General features: G+C 50.5%; 1 protein-coding gene across 3 annotated transcripts in view; it reads right to left on the bottom strand.

Annotated features, from left to right (window-relative positions):
• ATP9A (ATPase phospholipid transporting 9A (putative)) overlaps window positions 1-22,349 on the bottom strand; it is a 130,236-nt gene that overhangs the window by 5,284 nt on the left and 102,603 nt on the right. For all 3 annotated transcript variants that reach the window (XM_072735560.1, XM_026014704.2, XM_072735561.1), the window contains exons 16-27: window positions 18,386-18,478; window positions 17,271-17,354; window positions 15,723-15,893; window positions 13,333-13,431; window positions 10,688-10,777; window positions 10,438-10,582; window positions 9,606-9,670; window positions 8,139-8,294; window positions 4,767-4,831; window positions 3,239-3,347; window positions 2,359-2,416; window positions 248-451 (exon numbers count right to left, since the gene is read on the bottom strand). In XM_072735560.1, the coding sequence (XP_072591661.1) occupies window positions 248-451; window positions 2,359-2,416; window positions 3,239-3,347; window positions 4,767-4,831; window positions 8,139-8,294; window positions 9,606-9,670; window positions 10,438-10,582; window positions 10,688-10,777; window positions 13,333-13,431; window positions 15,723-15,893; window positions 17,271-17,354; window positions 18,386-18,478 (1,339 nt within the window). The remainder of the gene's footprint in view (window positions 1-247; window positions 452-2,358; window positions 2,417-3,238; window positions 3,348-4,766; window positions 4,832-8,138; window positions 8,295-9,605; window positions 9,671-10,437; window positions 10,583-10,687; window positions 10,778-13,332; window positions 13,432-15,722; window positions 15,894-17,270; window positions 17,355-18,385; window positions 18,479-22,349) is intronic.

Here is a 22,349-nt window from a genome sequence, read left to right as displayed (position 1 = left end):
CTTTTCAAAGGAAACGCGACTGACATCACGTCCGACAGCCTCCGATCCAGGAAGCTGATTCACAACTGCTGCTCGCCCCAAGGGGACGCCAGTCACAAAATGGGGGCAGCTGAGTGCCCAGGCCTGCTGGACACAGAGCCCAGGATGAGTCCAGGATGAACCCAGCCTTCCTCCAGGAGCCCGTGACACATCCCCCAGCCCGACTTCCAGGCTTTAGCTGCAGGGGTGGAGGGGGAAGGGGTCTTACCGATGAATTCGTGTAGGAACACCAGGGAGGCGATGTAGCAGGCCAGACTGAGCAACTCAGCCACCGTCATGAGCCAGTGCCATGTCTGGATGGTCAGGGCCACCATCAGCAGCTCCGTGAGGATCAGCGACGTGAAGGAGATCGCCACGATGTGCACAAACTCGGACTCAAACAGCAGCAAGGCCCCGTACATGATGGTGCTCCCTGGGAAGGCAGAGGAAGCTGACATCCCACATGACCCCACAAGGGCCCCACACGGTCCCACACGATCCCACATGGCTCTGCCTGCCCAGAGCTGCTGCCCTCCACACTCCCCACCTGGGGCTCCTGGGGATCACTCCCAGGAGGGGCTCCTTTTTGTGTATTTTCCATTTAGGCATGAAAGATGGCACTTGCTATAAATGAGGTTGATGAGTGGTTAGCTTTATGGAGGTTTTAAACAGGTGTCCCATTCTAGTTTCCTATTTTCCTTTTGGACCTTATAGAATAAGGAATCTATAATTGCAGAGAAGAGAAGAGAAGAGAAGAGAAGAGAAGAGAAGAGAAGAGAAGAGAAGAGAAGAGAAGAGAAGAGAAAGGGGGGAGAGAGAGGAAGAGAGAGAGAGGGACGAGGATGGGGGATGGAGAGATGGGAAAAAAAAAAGAGGCTGCAGAGAGTAACTCTGGAGTGGATGGAACAAGAAAGAGAAATTTAAACTTAAATCCAGGATTTAAAACAGCAGAGGTCAGCAGTCACAGAAAGGTAAATACTGTGGACCTTCTACTTGTATGAGGAATCTAAAGTAGTCACATCCTAGAGGCAGAAAGGGAAGCAGGAACGAGGACAGGGTTTCAGCTTTGAAAGAGGAAAACCTTCAGAGATCTTCTCTTACAACAATGTAATGCTGTAAACTACAATGTGACTCACCACCACGGATGCGCTCGATGGTAGAGAACCACGACCTCAAGAAGAGTTAGGATGGTGCATCTTGGGTCACCCGTTTCTCTAACACCCACACGCACACACACACAAATGACAGCGGTAACAGAGAGACACGCAGAGCGTCACATACCCAGGCAAGAAAGGAAAGCGGAGGAGGGTACACATACATATTTTTCAAGCACAGCAGAAAGCAGACAGGCAGCGCTCACACAGATCAAAACTACACACAGCACAAGAATACTAGAGACGCTAAACCCCTAAACTCCTCGAGTCACTGCCCACCGCAATGGGGTTCGAGACGGGGGGTGAAATGGAGCTTCACTGTTCGTTCTTTACGAACCTCTATACAGAAAAGATCGCTGCAAATATCGACACGCATATATTACGCTTTGGTCCGCTTCTTAAAAATACCCCCTCCTCGACCCGGGACTGAGTCCCACGTCAGGCTCCCTGCATGGAGCCTGCTTCTCCCTCTGCCTGTGTCTCTGCCTCTCTCTGTGTCTCTCATGAATAAATAAAAAAAATCTTTTAAAAAAAAATACCCCCTCCTCAATTTTTTAAGGACAATTTAACCTCCTGCCTCGATGGTTTCTATACCTTCCAGTTACAGGTCCCCCCAGTGAGACCTCCCCAATACACAACATATATTTGTGAACCATGTTGGTCCCTGAGCAGACAGACATAGGACATATTAGGACTACTGCACAGTTATGTGCACATTACAAAATATGCATAAAACTAGAAATAAGCGCCAACAGGGGTTTTGATATTTCTTTCTCCTATACTTAAAAGTCATCTTACAAAGTCGCTGCAATCTGAGGGACCCTCCCTAGAGGCCCTTGAAGTAAATGCATTTTTCAAAAACTGTAACTTGGCCTCCAAAAAAGTATCAGACCATTCCAGAAAGCAACAAAGCTTTTTGTTACAATGGTTTGCGTGTGTTGGCGGGTTTTGAACGGTATCCGTTATCTTTTTTTCTGACTTTTTCTCATGAAGCAGACAGTACCACCTCACAGATCTATCATGGTGCTGAACGTTCCAGTTCCTCAGGACATGCCGAGCAGGACCTCCCTGGGGTGCATGGTCCTGCCCCCTAACCAAAGTTCAGGGTTCCAGCTGGAGCTTCTTCATGCTGTACAGACAAAAGAAAGGCTTAGCACGAGGTAACAGGTGGTCTCGCTTTCCTTACCTTGATAGATGCTAATCAGAACCCATATTAGGAAGGTCTTGTAGGACAATGGTCTTCCCTAAGTGAGAAAGAGAGACACAGCAGGTTATCGCGCTTGGTTCACCCAGTGTGTCAGCTGCCCCACGCATCTCCTCCACTAAAGAGGCAACCTGCCTGTTTTCATCAAAAGAAGTGTCTTGCACATATCTGAACACGTTAGAGAAATCACATTTTTTAAGGAGAACTGGTATTCAGTGGAAATAAATCTGCTCTTCAGTAAAATTCCTTGAGGACAAATAAATGAAATCATATGCACACACACACACACCACACACATACAACACAAACAGCACAAACACCACACACTCCCTACACACCCACACACACTTTTCAGAAGCAAACACAAGAACGTTTCCAAGAGCAGACACAAGCTGCAGGATGGAACAGTCAGCGGCTTTTTTTTTTTTTTAAGTTGTTAGTTGCTTCGTTTTCAGTTTACATATTACTGTACTGTTTAACATTCTTTACAAGTGCGTATGCTACTTTTTTAAGAAAAAAAAAAAATCCCACGCCTTCCTCTAAGCAGTCACCAGTTCAAATCAATGTGTTCAAATATGGAGGGTTTGTGTGAAATAAGTTAAAAGTAGGGAGAGAGGGGGCAGCCCCGATGGCCAGCAGTTTGGCGCTGCCTTTAGCCTGGGGCATGATCCCAGAGTCCCAGGATCAAGTCCCACATCAGGCTCCCTGCATGGAGCCTGCTTCTCCCTCTGCCTGTGGCTCTGCCTCTCTCTTTGTCTGTCATGAATAAATAAATAAAATCTTAAAAAAAAAAAAAAAGTAGGGAGAGAGGGAGGAGAAAAGGGAGGAAGGAAAGAAGGAGGGAAGGAAGAGTCCAGTGAACCTTGAGGAGATCTTTGTAGAGCTCAGGATACAGCATGGCAACTTCCGACTTGACATCTTTGTCCAGGACCAGGGAAAACACAGGAAACATGGTGTAAATGGTGGAGTACCTGGGGATGGGGGCAGAAATCACCACAGGTGAGACCCAGCCAAAGGAAAGTGAGCAATTTGTTTCTCCAGCCTCTGGAGCCCAATTCCCACCCATTCATTCAACAACCATCCACTGCCCATTCTGTGCCCGGGCTAGTTTTACGCACTGGAGAGTCAGAAACAACTGGCTTCGGAGAGCCTTCATGCTAGTCAGTGAGTCAACAAAGTCGATAAACTACACTGTGTGTTGCAGGTGAGTGCTAAGAAGGAAACTCTAATGGGGAAGAGGGAGAGAGTCATGGGGTTGGTGTGATTTTAGAGAGGGTGCCCAAAGGATGTGACATTTGAGTAAACACCTGTAAAAGGTGAGAGGTAGTCATGCGCAAATGGAGGGAAGAGCATCCCAGGCAGAGAGAGCAGCATGTGCAAAGGCCCAGAGGCGAGTGTGTGTCTTGTTTGAAGAACAGCAAGGCAGCCAGTGCAGCTGGAGCTGAGTGATGAGGGGAGACAGCAAGTAGAGAGACGAGGGATCCAGTCACAGGAGGCCACGTGGAGCAAAGCTCCGGGAGCCCCCATGTGTACGCTCTGGCATGTCCTTTCATCCTTCTGGGACCTGACAAAAGACTCTGCTTTTCAAACGAGAAGCCAGCAGAATTCCACTGCCTCCTCTCAGACTGAAGTGGTCAATATAAAAAGGAGGAAGGCGTCCTTCCTATGACTCTCCCCTGGGGCCAGCCAGCCTTTCTGTGCTTCCCACCTGTTCACGACCAGGAGTGCGCCCTACATGCGTCTCTCTCTAGGGCACATGGTAATCAAACTCCACCTACCTGGGTCATTCACAGACTGAGCACTTTCTCTGAAGGATCAAAAGGAACGTCATGAATTCCAAGTCAGGAATGGGGATGGGTCTGATGGCAGCAAACGTCCAGGTGACACGCTACTCTAACAAGTCAGTGGCACGCAGCCATAAAACTCTGTTAGGTGCGTCCCCCGAGACATCAAGGCTCTGGCCTGCCTTAGAAACTGAGACCCAGCAGCAGAACCTTCTACTAGGGTCCATGGCAGGGATGGTACTTTCCAGAGGTCCTCTTTCACTTTTTCTAAGACCACAGTGAAATCACTGAGTCTGTGAACCTTTGCTCTGGCTTTGGTTGCCCATCACCAGTCGGCTCAGACTCTCACGGGCAAGCATTTTTCCATTCCCAGGTACACACGGCCAAGTGCTCTGAACAACAAACATATCGGACTCCACTTCCTCAATCTGGTTACAGGCTTGCCAGCTCAAAAACTGATGAATTCAAGAAGGTTCTAAACTGCACTGCTGGCAACTTGGTGACTAAACGGTCTAGACACCACGTCTCTTCTCTCATCTGTGGCATTTTAGAGAGGTTTCACATTAAAAAAAAAAAAAAATTAATACCCTGCCTAGATTTCCTTACCCAATGATGAGGAATCCTTGATAGAGAGGAACGGAGGCAAAGTAAAACACGGAAGAAAAGACAGCCTGTGCCAACGAGAAAGGAGGATGTTACCAAAAATAATGACAAAATTCCTATGCGTATAGAATAACACCCAACACTTAACACGGCACAAACTTTACCAGCACAGTTGTGAGTGCTTTAAGTAAATCAGCTCTTTTCACAATTACAATCACCATATGATGTAGGCACTGTTATCATCAACCCCTATTTACAGATGACAAGAGTAAGGCACAGAGAGGTGAAGTGACTTGCCCAAGACTACACAGCTCCTAAGTGACAGGAGCCAGGAGTCTTTCCTGGGGGGTTTCACTGCAGAGGCCACTCTCAGCCCCTCTGTAAACACTGACTTTAAGTAACTTTAACTTAAAGTTACACAGGCTGGACCCAGGAATCCTCTATGAGATCTCCGTGAATCTCCAGAACCACCCATGAGATCAAGTCCTAATATCACCTGCATGACACAGATGGGGAATCTGAGCAGGGGAACGGCACTGCGGGGCTCAAGCCCAGCTCTGTGTCCGGGACCCACACTCCTGACAGTTCCTGACAGCCCACAGAGGCAGGCAACCGATAAACAAGTTGCGCAGGTATGGACATGGACAGGGAAAGATACCCCCACCGTGAGGATGTACACCAGCTACCCCGGAGGTGGGACTGCAGAGAAGGCATCCCATTTCACAGGACACATTTTACTGTTTTTGGAAAGTGTTATGATGAGACAAGAGCAATAAAGACACTTCCAGGGGCACCTGGGTGGTTCAGTGGGTGAAGTGTCTGCCTTTGGCTCACATCATGACCCCAGGGTCCTGGGATCGATCTCTGCATCAGGCTCCCTGCTCCACAGGGAGTCTGCTTCTCCTCCTCCCTCTGCTGCTCCCCCTACTTGTGCTCTCTCTTTCAGAATAAATGAATAAAATCTTTAAAAAAAAAAAAAAAAAAAAAGACACTTCCAAACCCTTGCTGGAATGTCTACTTCCTGATTTGGAAAACAGTAGCTACTGGCAGGGAAAAGACAGGCTGGGGAGATAAATCGGATAGAGATGCTGTTACTTCCTTCTCTGGGCATCTACAGGCTAGTGGAAGAAAAGTGGCCTCAAAGCTAATTCCTAGTCACATAAAACCAAAAAGAGGCCAGAGGCAACTTGAGGCTTTTCAAAAGCTGAATATGAGTGCCTGAGCCAGCCTCATGATCAAAAGGGGTGTGTGGCCAGAGGCATCTACCCCAGCTGCCTGCTGTGGGTGTTCGCTGGGCACAGAGCTGGAAACCCAGGTGCCACGTGGGGCCGAGGTCCTGGGCGGCTGCAGCTGAGCCCTGGTCATACCTCAGAACTGGAAGGTGAAAGCCACCTTTCCAATGACTTTCCACCACGGCCAGGCTGCAGCCCAGAAAGGATACTTGTCAAGATGTCCAGAATCTGGTGTGTAGTTTTATACATCAACATCAAGAGCCTCCTTCCTCTAACAGGGCTGGGCTGGCCCCAGAGCCTTCACCTTGGAGAGAACATTTTAGGGAAAATAAAACACTACGGCCACGTCTATTAGAGACAAAGGTCAAGGTTCAGCTCTAACAGGGACTTGCCCTCAGCCGACCACTCTCAGCACAGTGGACAGGGCTGAAGGGCCTGCTTTTAACGCTCAAACAACAATTGCCCACCCTGAAATTTTTTTCTAAATTGATGTTCAGGGTAACAACATACAGTCAGTCGGCTCACCCAGCTCAGCCTTTGTGTGCATGCCCAGGGACAAGCTGACTGATCTCCCGGTGATTTAACCACAGCAACATCTAGCACAATTCATGAGCTAACATACAAGTACAGATGTGGTCTGATGAACTGTAACAGCTGTTTAGGTGTAGATCACATCGATAAAAAATCACTTTAAGGCTCCTAGGCTCACAAATGCACTAGATGTTGGAAACATAAAATCACCCCCATCAGGCACGGATGAGGCCAGAAGAGCGGGAGGTCCCATGCACGTACAGCAGCACCAGCTGACTTACCCAGAAAGGCAGGATGCCTTTTATGTCGTCATGAAGTGCCTTTTCCCACAGATTAAAATGTCACCTTACCCTATACATCACCCTCTTTTGTTCTTATTAATAGTGGTAAGGATGCCTTCGCACTTGATGCCTTAGAGAACCCTTGTTCTCAAAGTAGCCTTGTCTGAGAGGCAAGGCAGGTCTCGTCATCCCCATTGCATGGATGGAAGACTGAGGCCCAGAGGGGTAAAGTGACTTGCTCAAGCTCTCGGAGATGTTTGGTGGTGTGGTCAGAAAGAGATATGGGTTCCAAGTCACATCATCCCTATGTTCTCACTACTTAATTGCAATATTTTCACCAAATGTCCATAGAGGGGAACCAGTCAATAGATTTTCAACACCCAAGATGTGTTTCTTCCCACCCTCTGGCCTTCTTCCTAGTATATGCTTAATTGCTAAGACTGATGACAGATGTTAAAGGAGTCGGTGAGAGAGAAGGTGGGGAAAATACTCTAGAATTCTTTTGTGAGAAGCAAGATGGGAGCAGGCTCTTACTCCTGAGAAGATGAACAATCGCAACAACCAAGCTCAACTCCCAGCGCGGGTGGCTGGAGGCAGAACTATGTCATGATGAGATGCCTCCGGGCCGCAGGCTATGCTGTCCCACCTGAGAGCCCTTGCAAGTGGAGACAGCACAGGCCTCCCTGTATCGAGGTTGAGGTCACTCGAGGAGGCACCATGAGGAGGAGCACAGGTCTGGGGTCCCTGCACTGATGCAGACCAAACCCCTGAGGGACACTGCACACATTTCTCACCCTCGCTGAACCTCAGACTCCCCATCTGTATAATGGGCATGGTTCAGACTACTGTGAGGAGCACACAAGATGCTGTATTGTGAGCGCTAGCCTGGCGCCCAGGGTATATAGGAAGAGCTCAAGAAAAGCAAGTCCTTTTTCTTTTGTGGTTATTCTCTGCTGGCCCTCATTTTTGCATTTGGAAAACTCAGGACCAGACTATTCACCCAGCATTTAATTCTGCATTTCTCCCTGGGGAAAACCAATCACAATGGCTCTGGGCATTTACCCCACACCTACTTCATGCCAAGCCCTCGAGACGCACCAGTGCTAATGCACACATCCACTCCCCACAGGAGGGACGGCCTGGAGGAAGGATCTTAGGCAATCTGAGGTCTATCAGCTGAACTGTGAGCAAGGCAGGGATTCAAACTGGTCAGGTGGGAAAATAAACAAACAACTTCTCGGGGTAGGGTAAGGGCCCCAAAGCACAGTCTGGTTTCAGGCTTTTTCCATGACAGCCATGTGCCCCAGGGCAGAGCACCACGGCCCACCCACCTGCATGGTGCTAATACAGAGGCTCCTGTGGATCACGAACTGGCTGAGGGCGGCTGACCGCTTGTAGCTGTTCCGGCCATGCACCATGAGTAGCCGGCCGAGGTGCTTGAACTGGGTGATGGAGAAGTCTGCAGCCAGGGAAGCCTGTTTTCCTTCCTAAAATCCGATAAAATTGGGCACCGTCAGAAGCACAAGAGGTCAGAGCAAGTGCATTTTTTTTTTTTAATTGAAAAAGCAAGATGCTGTAAGGAGATCTTTGGAAAACTTCTACGAAGGGCTTCTTTGGTTTCAAGCTGTACTCGGCTGGTGGTCCAAGCCTAAATTTGATTTAAAAAGCGGAATTTATTTAAATAAAAAACATTCTAAGTCATAGATAGTTGTAATTGGGATGTCAAATGGATCTAGTATTAGGCCTTGGGGGGCAGGCCCACCCCATAATGTGTATCAGAAGCAAAGAATCATCAGAGATAGGCACTTTACAACACTCAGTTCCTCTAAGTGAAATGTAAGGCTGGGGGAAGGGACGCTGAGGCTAGCAACAATACCAAATGGAACGTTCTTGAGCATAAGCTTTGCACATTTATAGAAGTGCATCCATTAGAATTCTCTAATTTTAAACGGTATGTGATGGATGCCACTAACAGGGCAGATGGCATTAAAACAGTCAATTCCAGTAACATCTCAAAGTTCACTGAATTCTGTAACTTCAAATAATTGTCAACTGGATGAGAACCACAAAACCAGAAAGGGTGGAAAGAGAAACAAAAAAGTGTATGGATTCGCCCAATTCATGAAGGTATGGAACAAAACGCATAGGAGAGCATCTCCAGCTCTCCCTCGGGGCCTCGGTACCCTTGTTTTACACAAAGTTCTAGCAAACCTGGTAACCAACCTTCTTGCCTATTGCCATTTAGAGGTCACAAATTAGAACAGAGTAAATTCTAAGGCAAGCTCACAGGTGACAAGGACAGAAAGAGAAAAGCTGTTATAATACACAAACTTTAAGAAACTGCAGCTTTTCGTGAGGGGCAAAACGGTGCCGCATTCTTCCCTAAACCCCAAGATATCAGGACATGATGTGATAACTGATGCTTTTATGGACACTGCGGCCGCCATGGAAAAGTGTGAAGTACATTCACAGCGCCCTAACAATGTAGCAAAACACTCTTTTTTCTTAATTTAAGTCTTGGCACGTGAAAAATCAGCACTTGTCATCTGTAGACGATGTAGAGTGATGTAGATCTCTGATTCCCGTGTAACAAAACCAGGTGATCATGCTTTTTGGTTCCTTAGGCTTCCTCATGCTAATCTAAAATCCTCAGAAGCATGAAAGCTGTTTTGAGGGGAAATGCAGCTCCAGCTCGTGGAGCAGAGCAGCTCCCAGCCCAGCACGACCACCTGATGCCCTTGCCCCAACCACTCCCACCCGGCAGCGAGCAGCCCCCCATGCCCTGCACCCGCACTCACCTTCCCCTCGACACCCACGCCGCAGTCAGATTCCTGAATCATACTGACGTCATTGCCTCCATCACCTGTGGGCCACACGGACCAGAGAGGAAAGTCGGGAAATTGGGGAGAGGTGAGAAACAGGACCCCCACATTTCATTCTTACTTCGGACAATCATGCAGGTTTTGCCTTTCCCTGGGTGCTTGCTTACTAAGAGTCTTTTCTGCCCTGCTCCATTTAATAACTCCCACACCCCACAGTATCAGCTTCCTGTCTCACAGAGCAGCTGAGCGTCAGAGGGACACCAAGTGACCGGTGACAGCCCCAGCCATGGCATGGTGGCAGGTGTTTACAACGCCACACCGGGGCCTGTGAGGTGCGGGGAGAAGCATCCCCCCAGCAGCAGAGACGGACACCACACTCCTGAGCCTCCACGTGCCCTGCAGCCAGCACTTTTTAAATCTACCCCTTTTCCATCCTCATGAGCACCATGTGAGTGCTGGTTACCCCACTGTGCCAACGGGCAGACGGAAGCTGGGCTGGGCCCCCGGGGAGTGGAACCAGCACTGGCGGGAACCCAGCCCCAGCACCGCAGCCTGTGGTCTGCAGCCCTCTGTGCACTGCTCCCTGCGTCACTAGCAAAGGAAGGGCAAGTTAAGGAGAAGAGCCCTAGAGCGTCCTTATCTACTCACACTCAAAGGGAAATACTAAAAATAAGAATAATTATAGAGCCAGAGTCTGTTGGGGGAAAGTGTCACGACCTGAGTGAAGTGGCCCAGAGGGTCTGAGGCAGACGGCGGTGAAAGCCATCCCCTGACTTACAGAAATGAATCCGCCCGGGCAGCCGCCTACCTACGGCACAGGTGAGCTTCCCGGTGCGTTCCTGCAGCAGCCGCACGATCTGGGCCTTCTGGGTGGGGGTGCAGCGGCAGCAGACCACGGCCGGGCACTGGCAGGCCAGCTCCATGAACTCGTACTCGTAGTACTTGAGGCAAACCTGGGGGCGGGGGGTCAGGGGGGCAGGTGGTGGTCACTGCCCCCACCGAGCAGGGAGGGGCACGCGCTCCCGGGAGGAGCCGGCTGGCGGGGTCCCTGCACCCACCTCCAGGGAGTCTCCCGAGATGACCAGGGCACAGTCGTGCTTCCTGCGGAAAGCGTTCAGCTCGAGGTGGGCCTCGCTGCGGTTGGTCACCTGGAAGGGAACAGAGGGGTGGAGGAGGCTCTGCTCTCCGGAGAGAGAACAACAAACAGTGGCTTCCTGAAGCCGGTGGGAGGACAATGGCCACCCCGGCCGAGGACCCCCGCCCCGCCCTTGCCGCCGGACGGAGAGCCAAATTCAACCATGTCTGTTATGATTCTGTGGGAATGGGGAGAGCCTGTACACCAGCTGTCACCCCGCACTTCCCCCGGGATGGCTGCGACCCATGTAACCGAAGAGCCAACAGTGATTGCGCCTGACCACGTGCAAGGTGCTTGTCACACGGCCCTACAAGGTGCACGGTCACGGCTGCACTGGGCACACATGGAAAGGACGGCACGGCGAGCCTGCCCGGAGTACGACATCTGGGAGGCTGGGAGGCAGGCGTCAGAAACCGGGTGTCCAGCGGGGTGCCCGACCTTTGTGTGACAGGCCAGGCGCCGTGACCTTACAGCTCTTGTCCAACTACTGAGCTCTGCCGTTGTAGCGCCAGAGCAGCCACAGGCAGTAGGCAAGCAAGTGGGTGCATCTGTGTTTAAATAAAACCTTATTTGCAGGGGCGCCTGGGTGGCTCTGTCGGTTAAGCGTCTGCCTTTGGTTCAGGTCATGATCCCGGAGGGTGGGGGGGAGGGGGGCGCCTGGGTGCTCAGCGGGGAGTCTGCTTCACCCTCTGCCCCTCCTCCTACTTGTGCTTTCTCTTTCTCTCTCAAATAAATAAAATCTTTAAAAAAATAAAATGAAATCTGATTTCAGGTGGCCACATGGACTGTCATTTGCAACCCCTAATATACAGAATGTGGAGAATATGGAATATATATGACATACAGCCCATTTCTCATTATTTTCAATGGTTACGCTATATTAATAAGAGTCACTATGAACACTGACTTAGTATAAATAAGGAACCATTCATTGTTTTGAGGGGAGATATGGGCCAGGCTCCTGTGAGTCTTTGGCCACAATATTTTTGTCCGATACCTTGTCATATATGTGTTTCTGTTTAGACACATCTTTATCTATCTATATATATAAGATTTTATTTAGGGAGAGAGAGAGAAACCATGAACGGAGGAGAGGGAGAGAGAGAATCGTAAGCAGGCTTCACACTCAGCACAGAGCCTGACTTGGGGCTGGATCTCACCACCCTGAGATCACGACCTGAGCCAAAATCAATAGTCAGCTGCTTAACTGGCTGAGCCAGCCAGGTGCCCCTAAACACATCTTTTGAAATACATGCTGTCAGGCACCTGGGTGGTTCAGTGGCTGAGCGTCTGCCTTTGGCTCAGGTCATGATCCCGGGGTCCTGGGATCGAGTCCTGCATCGGGCTCCCCACAGGGAGCCTGCTTCTCCCTCTATGTTATGTCTCTGCTTCTCTCTGTGTGTCTCTCATGGATAAGTAAATAAAATCTTTAAAAAAAAAAAAAAGAAATACATATTGTTGATTCATTAACACTGAACTCATAACCAAAAGCACTAGAACTCCTGCCTGAAGGAAACTCACCCAACACATGGACTTTCTCTGTAAGTCGCATCGTACCTTCCTGTACTTAGGGACACCGCTCCAGCAGTGTGCTGGGAGGGGGGGATGTGAAACAGTGAAATCACTGACAGCACAAAAATGCAAAAAAAAAAAAAAAAAAAAAGTGGCACTAGGTCAATCTTAAACTACTGTGCTTGCGTGTAGTACAAAAGCAGAGAAGGCAGGGAATCGCCTTGTTTGACCCCAGCTGGGAATGTGCGCATCAGGCAACGACGATTTCTCACTGCTCTGCACATGTCCACGGAGGACTCTGAAAGCGCCCTGAGGACTGATTTTTGGGTTACGAACACATTTTAGCAAGTAAGTGCATTTGCAAATCTGGAATCCGTGTATAATGAAGACTAAATGTATCCGCCTCGACACAACGCTGTGCCGTTCCCAAAACTGCCGCTCTCCTGAAGGCTGTGTGTGCTGTGGACCAAAGGCAGGGGGGTCAAGGGGAGACTCCCAGAACAGGCAGAGAGCCCCTCCGGTTGTTGGTGTGAGCACTCCGATTTCAGGAGCGGGGCTGCTGTGTCCCACCCAGAGGGGACCTCCCACTCCTCACCTCCCAGCTCCCCAGGACCCCAGGACCATGACCTGGGCCGAAGGCAGACACCTCACTGACTGAGCCTCCAGGCAACCCTGGAATTTACTCCTTATCCAAGGACCTGATCTTCAAGGGTCCAGAGGAATCTGGACTCCTATGCACAATTTCACATGGACAGGTTTATCTGCATCGTTCCTCCTGAATGTGCCTTGTGCCAGCTTCTCCGAGGGACCATGAGCCCCAGCAGGTTAAGCACACAGGGCCGTAATGAGGCGCTTCTGAACCAGCACCAGAAGGAAGCCCACAGCCTCACTGGGGCCACACAGCAGTTCCCCCCAAGCCAATGCTCTAAGTTCCCTGACCCTGGGTGGTTAACACGCTCCTCCCTCCCCTCTGTAGGGGTCCCCAACCAGGTCCTGAGGTTACAGGGCAAACTGCAGCATCGCCCCCACAAGGCCCCAGTGCGGAGGACACGTTACCAGCCGAAAAACGTGGATGTCTTGGTTTCTGGTCACCAGATGTGCATTCTTCGCAGTGCATGTAGCTGTCTCCAGCTTGTCCCCTGTCAGCATCCAAACCTGCAATCACAGCAGAAAGGAGCCCCGCTCTGTCCGTGGGGAAGGCCAGCCTGCAACCTGTGTCAGGTCAGTTTCCAAGAACATTGAGCTAACCCTCATTTATTCCATTTACCTCGAGACTCATGGTGTCCCCAACACACCCCAGGAGTACCCCACTCTGAGGGCTTCAGGACCCCGAGGAACCCCTGCTGGTGGCAGCGGAAGCTGGTGCAACACTTTTACAAAAGCATCTGGCCACACGCTTCAACAGACATCATGAAGCACAACCTCTGACCTCATCATCCCCCTTCTGGAAATTTTTCTTAAAGCAATAAATAATTTCAAAGAAGGGGATGGCCGTATGGGTGAAGGGTCACTTCCATGTCCTGCAGGAAACACTGACTTGTCACGTTACATAGAGTCTATGTGGTGGGTTAAGCCAACAGTGAATGTGCCAAGCTCCTCCGTACCTCCTAACAGGTCATTCTGCATGTCACTGTCGCGGGCTCAGAGAGGGCAGGTGACTTGCCCCAGAGCCACACAGCTAGCTCCTATCCCAAACAGACCCAGAATCCAGGTCTTCAGAGTCCAAACTCTGGAACGCGCTTCCGGCTCCACTCGTTTACCCGCTACCCCTCTGCTGTCCCTGCCCACAGCGGGGGAAGGACGCAGGCTGAGTCACCGGACAAAGGACGTGCTGGCAGTGGGGGAGGGACAGGAAAGCGAGCGGTGATGGCTTCCCGAGCGTTCGCAGCCCCAGGCACCCATCAAGTGCTGTCCACGTTCAGCATGTTTGACCTTCACAGTAACTTTGTGAGGCAGGAAACTGAGCCCTGAGAAGTCAAGCCACTTGCCAAGGACCACCCCAGGCAGTGAGACAGCCATGACGCAGGCCCTGGGCCCTCTGGGGGGCCCTTGCCTCTGGGCTGCACCCTGGAGGGCATCAGCCTCTTCTCTCCACCTCCCATCTGGCCGTAAAAAAAAAATATTATTTTAAGAGATCCCAGTCCGGTGCCAGTTTTCAGGGTTTGTTGTAGGAGAGCAAACTGGGAAAGGAGCAAGGAGGCTCAAACTCTAGAAAACCATGGCAAGTCACCAGTGCACCACGTGACTAGTGCCCCACGTCGGGACAACAGGGGGCACTGCAGGTGGGTGCCCAGACCTGAGCCCCAGGCCCGGAGGCACATTGCCCACCTTGCTCGGCCTCGGCTGCTGCGTCGGGATAGGGGCTGGAGCAGAAATCTTCCAGGTTCCAGCAGCGTCCGGCCCGTGAAGGGGCTGTGCTGGGCCGACCTCCAGACTCCCCTGGCCCCTCGCCCCCACACCCCCTTCTCCCTCCTGTCTGACCAGGGAAACCAGAAACAGAAGTCCCGTCTGCACACTTGGGAATAAAACACGCCGCCTTTTGGAGAGAACGGCTTTGAGAAGCAGCTCAGGGTGGAGCCGGGAGCAGAGACCCGAATGCCAAAACTTGGGACACCGGAGGTCTACAGAAGTTGCCAGCGACAAATCTAAGCACCACCGTGCGAGAGAAACAAGCCCTTCTGACTTCAGACCGCTGTTCCAATAATGGGATCTTGCTGACGATCCCCTTGCAGTGAACGAGGCCCGTGGGCCAAATCTGGTCTACAACGAAACGTAACGAAACGTGCCCCCCACGCGGGCAGGTCCCCGTGGGCACGAACGCGGCCGGAGCTCATTTCCTACTGCAGCCCTGCTCCCTGGAGCCTGTGCCAACGACCGGCCCAAGGACACAACGGGGAGCTGCTTGTGGGTGGAGGCGGGTGGCAAAGACGCCGTCCAGGAGCTTCAAGCCAGTGAGGTCGCTGATGCTCCACTCAGGTCCTTTCAAATGCAGCGTGCTCCTCAGACGCCCTCTACTGGCCTCTCTGGACTAAATGCCTGGATTTTTTTTTTTTTTTTTTTTTTTTAATTTTTGGCCCCAAACAGTATCAATATGGCAGTTTGTTGGTGCAAGCAGTCAGTCCACTGGGTGGCCACTCATTCACCCAAACAGGCAGACGGCTGGCTGGCCGGTCATTCAACAATGATGTGAACGCCCCAAGCATGCTGGAGGGATGGGGGATGCAGGTGGGCCCACCTTCGTGGAGCCCAGTGCGGAGGACAGCAATAAAAGCAAACACACGAGCCGTCTCCCAGAAGCCAGACTGGACCAGCGGGAGTGACGCCGTGGCCCATCTGAGCCAGGGCTGTGGGCTGCCGTCCGTACCCCCCTGGCTCCATTACCTCTCCCTCCCATCCCCCTCACTAATCTCTGCACTGAGGCCTGGTCCCAGGCAGCTTCACCCTACCTTGATGCCGGCATTCCTCAGGGTCTCGAGCGTGGGCCTCACGTCTGCCTGCAGCTGGTCCTCCACCCCCGTCAGGCACAGCAGCTCCATCTCCATCTCCAGGCTCTCGATCACAGTGGCCACTTTGAGAGATCGGTCGTGCACGCTCAGCTTGGCCTGGACGTAACGGGCCTGTGACACAGCAGGAGACAGAGCCGTTGTTTAGGGTGGGGAGGGGCCAGGCTGGTGGCCGTGGAGAGTAGAACACCATGTGGGGGGACCCCAGAGTGTGGGTGGACCTCAAAGGGATGCACTGAGACCTCCAGTGCCCTTCCAGGTTCATCAGCCCACACTCGGATAGGCCCTAGTTTCCCCCTCTCCTCTGTACTAACCTGCTGTGCAACTTCTAGCAAGTTGCTCAATTCATCTGAGCCTCACCTGTTTTCATCCAGGAAGCAGCAGTAACAGCCCCAACCTCACTGGGCTGTTGCAAGGATCGGTACAACTCAAGATCTCAAAAAAACCAGCAGGTTCTCCCCCACACAACATACACTTTGTGACCAGGAACCCCCGATCGTCAGGTTTTCTGAAGACAAAGTCCCATCTCCAAAGACCACTGACCCGGCCCTTCAGTTTAGTGACCCGACAGTTCGCAAAAACATGGAAGAAAATGAAAAATCCCCTGCTGGGTTGTTTCAAACACAAGCCTTTAAACTTGAAAGCACGGTAGGATTTATCAGAGCCAGAACTCTTGCTAATAAAACTTTACAAATAACTCAGGCACAAAGAAGGAGCAGACTCAGACACGGCCCTTCTGGGTGGAGCAGGACAAGGACCCCAGAAGCCTGTCCCCAGCCACACCCTTCTCCCTTATAGTCATATCCCCATGCACATGCTGGGCTTTGTGCCAGGCCTGGGAATGCAAGGATGCTTCCCTCAAGAAACACACAATTTATAGGACAAGAGGACAATAAACCAGACATACTATGCTGGAATTCATGGCTGTGAAAGTCAACAATCTAGTTCAACACTTTTTACAACTTAGAGAAATGAGGGCTCCAAGGGGGTGATTCATTTCAAAATTTCCAGAGGGTATATACTCTGTGTCAAGGAATATCCTATGTACTGAAATACAAGAGCAAACCAGACTGACTGGTCTCTGCTCTGGAAAAGATTTCATGTCGGAAAGGAGATACGAAGAAGAATGTTAGATATAAACATAGGTACAAGGTCATCCTAGATCTGACTAGCGCCAGTAAAGAAAGTGAGGTGGGTGACGGTTGTGGTGAGCAGTGAGGTGGGAAGACTTCTCAGAGGCCGTGGCATTTGAACAGAGACTCAAAGGAAGCAAGGGAGCAGGCCACAGAGCTCTGTGTGGGAAGAGAGTTCCAGGCAGAGAGAAGAGCAAGTGCAAAGGCCCTGAGACATAAGTGAGCCTGGGGTGCTCAGAAAGGACATCAGCAGTATGGCTAGAGCAGCATGAACTCTAGGGGGAGACGGGGAGGAGGTATGACAGGGGAGGTGAGGGAGGGCTGCAAAAAGTAAGAGAAAGGTCTTAGGACCACTTACCTCAAAGTCTTGATACTGCTCCTCCGCTAGAGACTTCTTCGCCACCACAAGCACCCGCAGTCCTTCTCGGGCCATGTTTCCACACTGCGAAGCAGACCACGGTCAGTGGAGAGCCACACTGAGGGCTCCGCCTCTAAGCCCCTGACTCCCACCGAGGAGGGCTGGACGCTACAGTGGACAGGTCCCTACCAGGGCCACAGGGAAACTGGCAAGTCAGAATACGGCTTTCCCCTAAAGCAACCTTCCCTGAAGCAAAGCTTCTCAAGGGAGGCTGCAACACGGCAGACCGCAAGCCAAACAGGACCTAGGTGTGGGTTTTCTTCCGTTGGCACGGTATAGGTCTCAAAATTTAAGTCAACATCGTAAGACTTCCCAGGTAAGTCTGGATCTCTGGCTTGTTAGAAAAACCCTACGTCTGACAAAACCACACTTGCTTTCCCAAATAACCACAACCGGTGATGGATGAAAAGCAGCTGCTTCTGTGTATTCCCAGAAAACAGTCGTCACGTGAAGGATATCCCAACACACAAAATGTGACCCTGTTAGAAAAACACATCCCCAGCCTATTTTATTTGACTTACCTGCCTAGGCCCTGCTAGTATTTGAGTTTGCAACCCTCTGAAAATATAGTATCACTGAATGAAAAATGTGCATCCTCCTATCTGGAGCCGAAAGATAAAGAAAAAAATGGCCTGATAAACCTGAGGGTCTCCTCCCTCCTTGCTGTGGCCGATCCCCCACATCATGAACCGGGATAGACAGCCTGTGATGTGGCCCCTGTTGGTCCCCACCCTCCTGGTACCTGCCTCCAGCCAGAAGCCAGTGAGGAGCGGACTCTGGTGCAGGGCAGCTGAGTGAGCTTGGCAGTGGGTCCTGAGCTTTCAGATGAGACCCTGGCCCCAAGCAACCCTTCGAGCGACCCTGAGAACCCAGCTCAGCTGTGCACACATCCCTGGCCCACAGAAACCATGAGAAGTAAGTGTGTTGTCCTAAGCTGCTAGGTTCAGGGGTGATTTGTTACGTAGGCACAGGTAGCGAGTACAGAGACCATTCTCACTACACCATGCAAGGGGCAGCCTCCAGAACATGGTTCTCACTCCCCACACCCCACTTACCTCTTCCTCCAGCCAGTCATTGTACTGCACGATGCCAGCCATGACAACATCCGCTCCCTTCATGTAAAACGTGATCTCTCCCGTTGATTCATCCTAGAGAGGGGACCCAGCAGAATGAGTATCCAAGAGGAACACCCGCTTTCTGCTCCAGTACCCACTTCCCATGACAGACGGCGCACAAAGGGTACTTAGCGGACGCCAATGTTTTCTCACTTGGCCAAAGATAAAAAGCGAGAAGGGGGTGGGGGAGCCTCACTTTGGGGCAAAGGCCACAAGAAAATGGAAGAAAACTCAAAGCATTTGGAAAAGCATTAAATGATGAAAGCGAGATCAAAAGGATGTAAGAACTTTGTTTTAGTTATTACTATCCCAACAGGAATGGACTCCCACGCTGGAAGATCATCTTAAATTTATACACGGGACCGCCAGGATCACCAGACTGTGGTCTACCTGAAAAAATGGGGAAGTAAGGTAATTGTCTAGAGCAAGTAAGGTAATTATATTGGCATCATTCACACATGGGTTGGAGAGTTCTTTGCTGTGTGGGGGGGACCCGTGCCCTGCAGGACCTTTTACAGTATCCCTGTACTGTCCCCATCAGATGCCAGCAGCACCCCTACGGGGACACAGACAAATGTCCCCTGGGGAGCAAACTGCCCTCACTGAGAACTGCTGATCCTGGTCATTCCAGACCCCTATGTCTACCTTAGGACCTAGCTAGTTATCAAATTATCCGGGTTTTTGTTCACACTGACCAGATTGTCTGGGAAGCAGGTAACACCGCAGCCCGGGTGTCAAACGCTTAGACCCGACACCAGCTTTCAGCTGTGTGCACTTGGACATTCTTCCCTAAACATCACTTTTCTCAACTGTAAAACAGGAACACTAGCCCCTCTTACCACACAGGCTATTGTGGCTTAATTGACGTCATCTACACAGAGCACACAGCCAACAGCTGGACACACAGACGATGTCCATTCATTATCATCAGTTCTACTCGAGTGACGGGAACTCTAGACATCCCTTGAGTGTACCGTGTGTGGAGACCAAAGCTTGGCTCAGGGGATTTTGCATCTGCTGATATCTGGAGACTTATCTGATTGTCACAACGAGGGGCTGGGTGCTACTGGCATCCAGTGGGTAAAGGCCAAGGATGCTTCAAAACATCCCACAGTGCAGAGGGCAGTCACAGCCAAGAATCACCTGGCCCCAGTGTCAACAGTACTGAGGCTGAGAAATCCTGCCTTTGAGGAATGGGGTAAAAATCCCTGGTTCTCATTCCTTGACATTCCTTCCTTGGTAACTCCCATCCCAGGGATCCTGGAGGCAGCAGAGATGGGCAAGGGGACAGAGCATGGCCATCACCACCTCATGCCTCAGTTCTGCTGTCCTGGGAACCCCAGACTGTGTGCCTACAAACTCATTACTATACATGAAGCAAATACTCAAAGCCAAATTAGTGGTATAAGTTTCCTTCTTTAAAATGGCTTTCTAATGCCCTCTAATCACGGACCATCTTTGAGAATCACATGCTTACTCGTAAAAGTGTCCGCTGCCCTCCTCCCCCCCAAGAGCCACCTGTGTCTTAAAAGCAGAAGGGCACACTTCATCTTCGACGGATTACGCCTCTGCTTGCCTCTGACTCAGGCCAAAGACAGCTGTGGGGTCTGAACATGAAAGCATCCCAGGGCTTTCTTCCCTTTTCCCTTCACCCAAATGGCACTTCATAACAGAACTGTAGGAAACGGCGTCCCCCTCCCCGGCTTCCTCTCCTGCAGAGGGTGCTCGGGAGAGCTTGGACAGCCCGGTCCAATATAAACACCGTATCAACTGTCTCCTCCCGTTACTCATTTCCTCCCACCCAGTTCATCACAAGGTTACTTCGCTCTCATATTATGGCAAGATTACCCTGTAAATTTACAGAGAGCTGCTGGTTGCACTGCATTGTCTTAGGGCCTCATCTTTTTCCACTGTGGTCTGATTCTGGCCCCCGTTCAAAGGCCTGTTTTATTCAAACAATGACAAGGGTATGATCTACAGCAATGATCCGCCTCCATCATTCCACGTGGGACTGGCCGGGTGGGGGTGGGGGGCAGTCAGTGGAACATCTGTACACAAGAAAAACAAAGCCAGCAATGCAGCCTTCCTTCAGAGAGACAAGCACAAAAGCCCCAGAGAAACCCTCAGAAGACAAAGACTCACGCCAAGAAAAGACTTTGCTTTGTGAGTGCAAGAAGTACCTGCCAAGTACCGTCCACGAGCTCACACGCATCTGGGAGGGCTGATGAACCAGCTGAGAGCACATCCCTGTGAACAGTCACTAAGCCAAAACGTTTTACAGCTGAGCTAACATTTCCTTGCATTGGGTAACTGGCCAGGTACTTTCAAATAATGAGCAGGATCTATGGGTGCATCCAGACTGAGCTGTTGGTCCAGCACAAGTAACATTTAGGGGGAATTGTTCTTTGTCAGGAGGCTGTCCCGGCCTCTACCCACTAGCTGACGTCAGTAATACCACCATGAGTAGTGATGACCAAAAGGTCTCCCAACATTTTCAAATGTCCCCTAGAGGCAAAATGGCCCCAGGATGAGAACCACTTCATTGGAGGAGTTTAGGAGATTTCTACAGAGTGGAAAAGTGGCCCACACGCCCTGGAGGCTGATTTCCACCTGTCAAAACCACAGATAAAGAGGGAGATATGTCAGCAAACAAGAAAACTTAGTAAAAACACGCATTTCATTAAGACAGCCTATCAAAGACAGACACTCACAACCTTACTTTGGTAGTGAGAGATGAAAACCCTAAGTTTCCAAGAAAGGAATATTTAATTAAATAATGGTGCATTTTTTTCAATAGGGCACCATGAACACATTAAAAGCATAAAAATCACCTTTTACTGATATGAGAAAATTTTCACCATATATATTGTTCAATGCGAGGAGAGTTTAGAAAGCCTTCTATGACATCCAACCTCAATTTTACAAAAATTTGTGTGGAAGTTTACACTCATATACGTGTAGGAAAAAAAAAAACCGAAAGGAAAGAAGGAAGAGAGGTCATCCCTGGGTGTTGGAAATAGAGATGAGTAGCTTGAGCTCTTTCCTTACACATGTATTTGTTCTGACTGTCCTAAATGTTGGTTTGGTTTGGTTTTTATAACCTTGGGGGGGGGGGGGTGCTGTTTTTAAAATAATGATTTGCCCATCCAACAAGTATGTCCTGTTGCTCCTGCTGTGAGAAGACACGGGGCCACAGTTCATAAAATATGACTCATATCTGGGAATGAGAGCCCTTCACAGCTTAGGGAAGGGTGGGGGATATTGCTCACTTATCCTAGAATGGCTGATATTGGGTACTATCTGAGGATGAGTCAACCCTCAAATGACTGCAGCAGAGCCCATGGTCCTGGAACTTGAAAACATAAAAGCTGGGACAAAAGTAAATCTGCGGAAGATAATGACTCTGATTCACCAGGAAACACCCACCCGCCTGATCTGTGGTGCTGCTTTCAGGCCACGGCTGTTCTTGACATCAGATGTGTGTCCAAGATACAGGTTAGAAGCCATGGGGCAGGCCAGGTATGGGCCAGTGGGAAAAGCAGCACCAGTAGGGGAGAAAAAGCTCACTTCCCACTAAAAAGTTGCTAAGAATGTGTGTCCTGTTGAGTCTGAAAGTACCTACTAGCATCAGGCATGTAAAAATCCCTTAAAATCTGTCATTTTCAAAGCATACTCATGCTTTGTCATTGGGTCATCACAACAGCTCATGGAGCTGTTTCTTCTAGGCAGAGGCGAGGCAGCTTCTTCAATGGCTCCCAATGACCCCCACCTCCTGGTATTCATGCCCTTATGAGACCCGCTCCCAATGAGTAGGGGGAAGGACCCAGTGACTTGCTTCTAATTAGTGATGCAAAAGTGAAGTGAGAAAAGGCCAGTTCTGAGATCAGGTTACAAAGACTGTGCC

The sequence above is a fragment of the Vulpes vulpes genome, chromosome 14 (assembly GCF_048418805.1).
Source record: "Vulpes vulpes isolate BD-2025 chromosome 14, VulVul3, whole genome shotgun sequence".
Taxonomy (NCBI): domain Eukaryota; kingdom Metazoa; phylum Chordata; class Mammalia; order Carnivora; family Canidae; genus Vulpes; species Vulpes vulpes.
The sequence above is the reverse complement of the archived record's forward strand: the minus strand, read 5'-3'. Positions and strand labels throughout refer to the sequence as shown.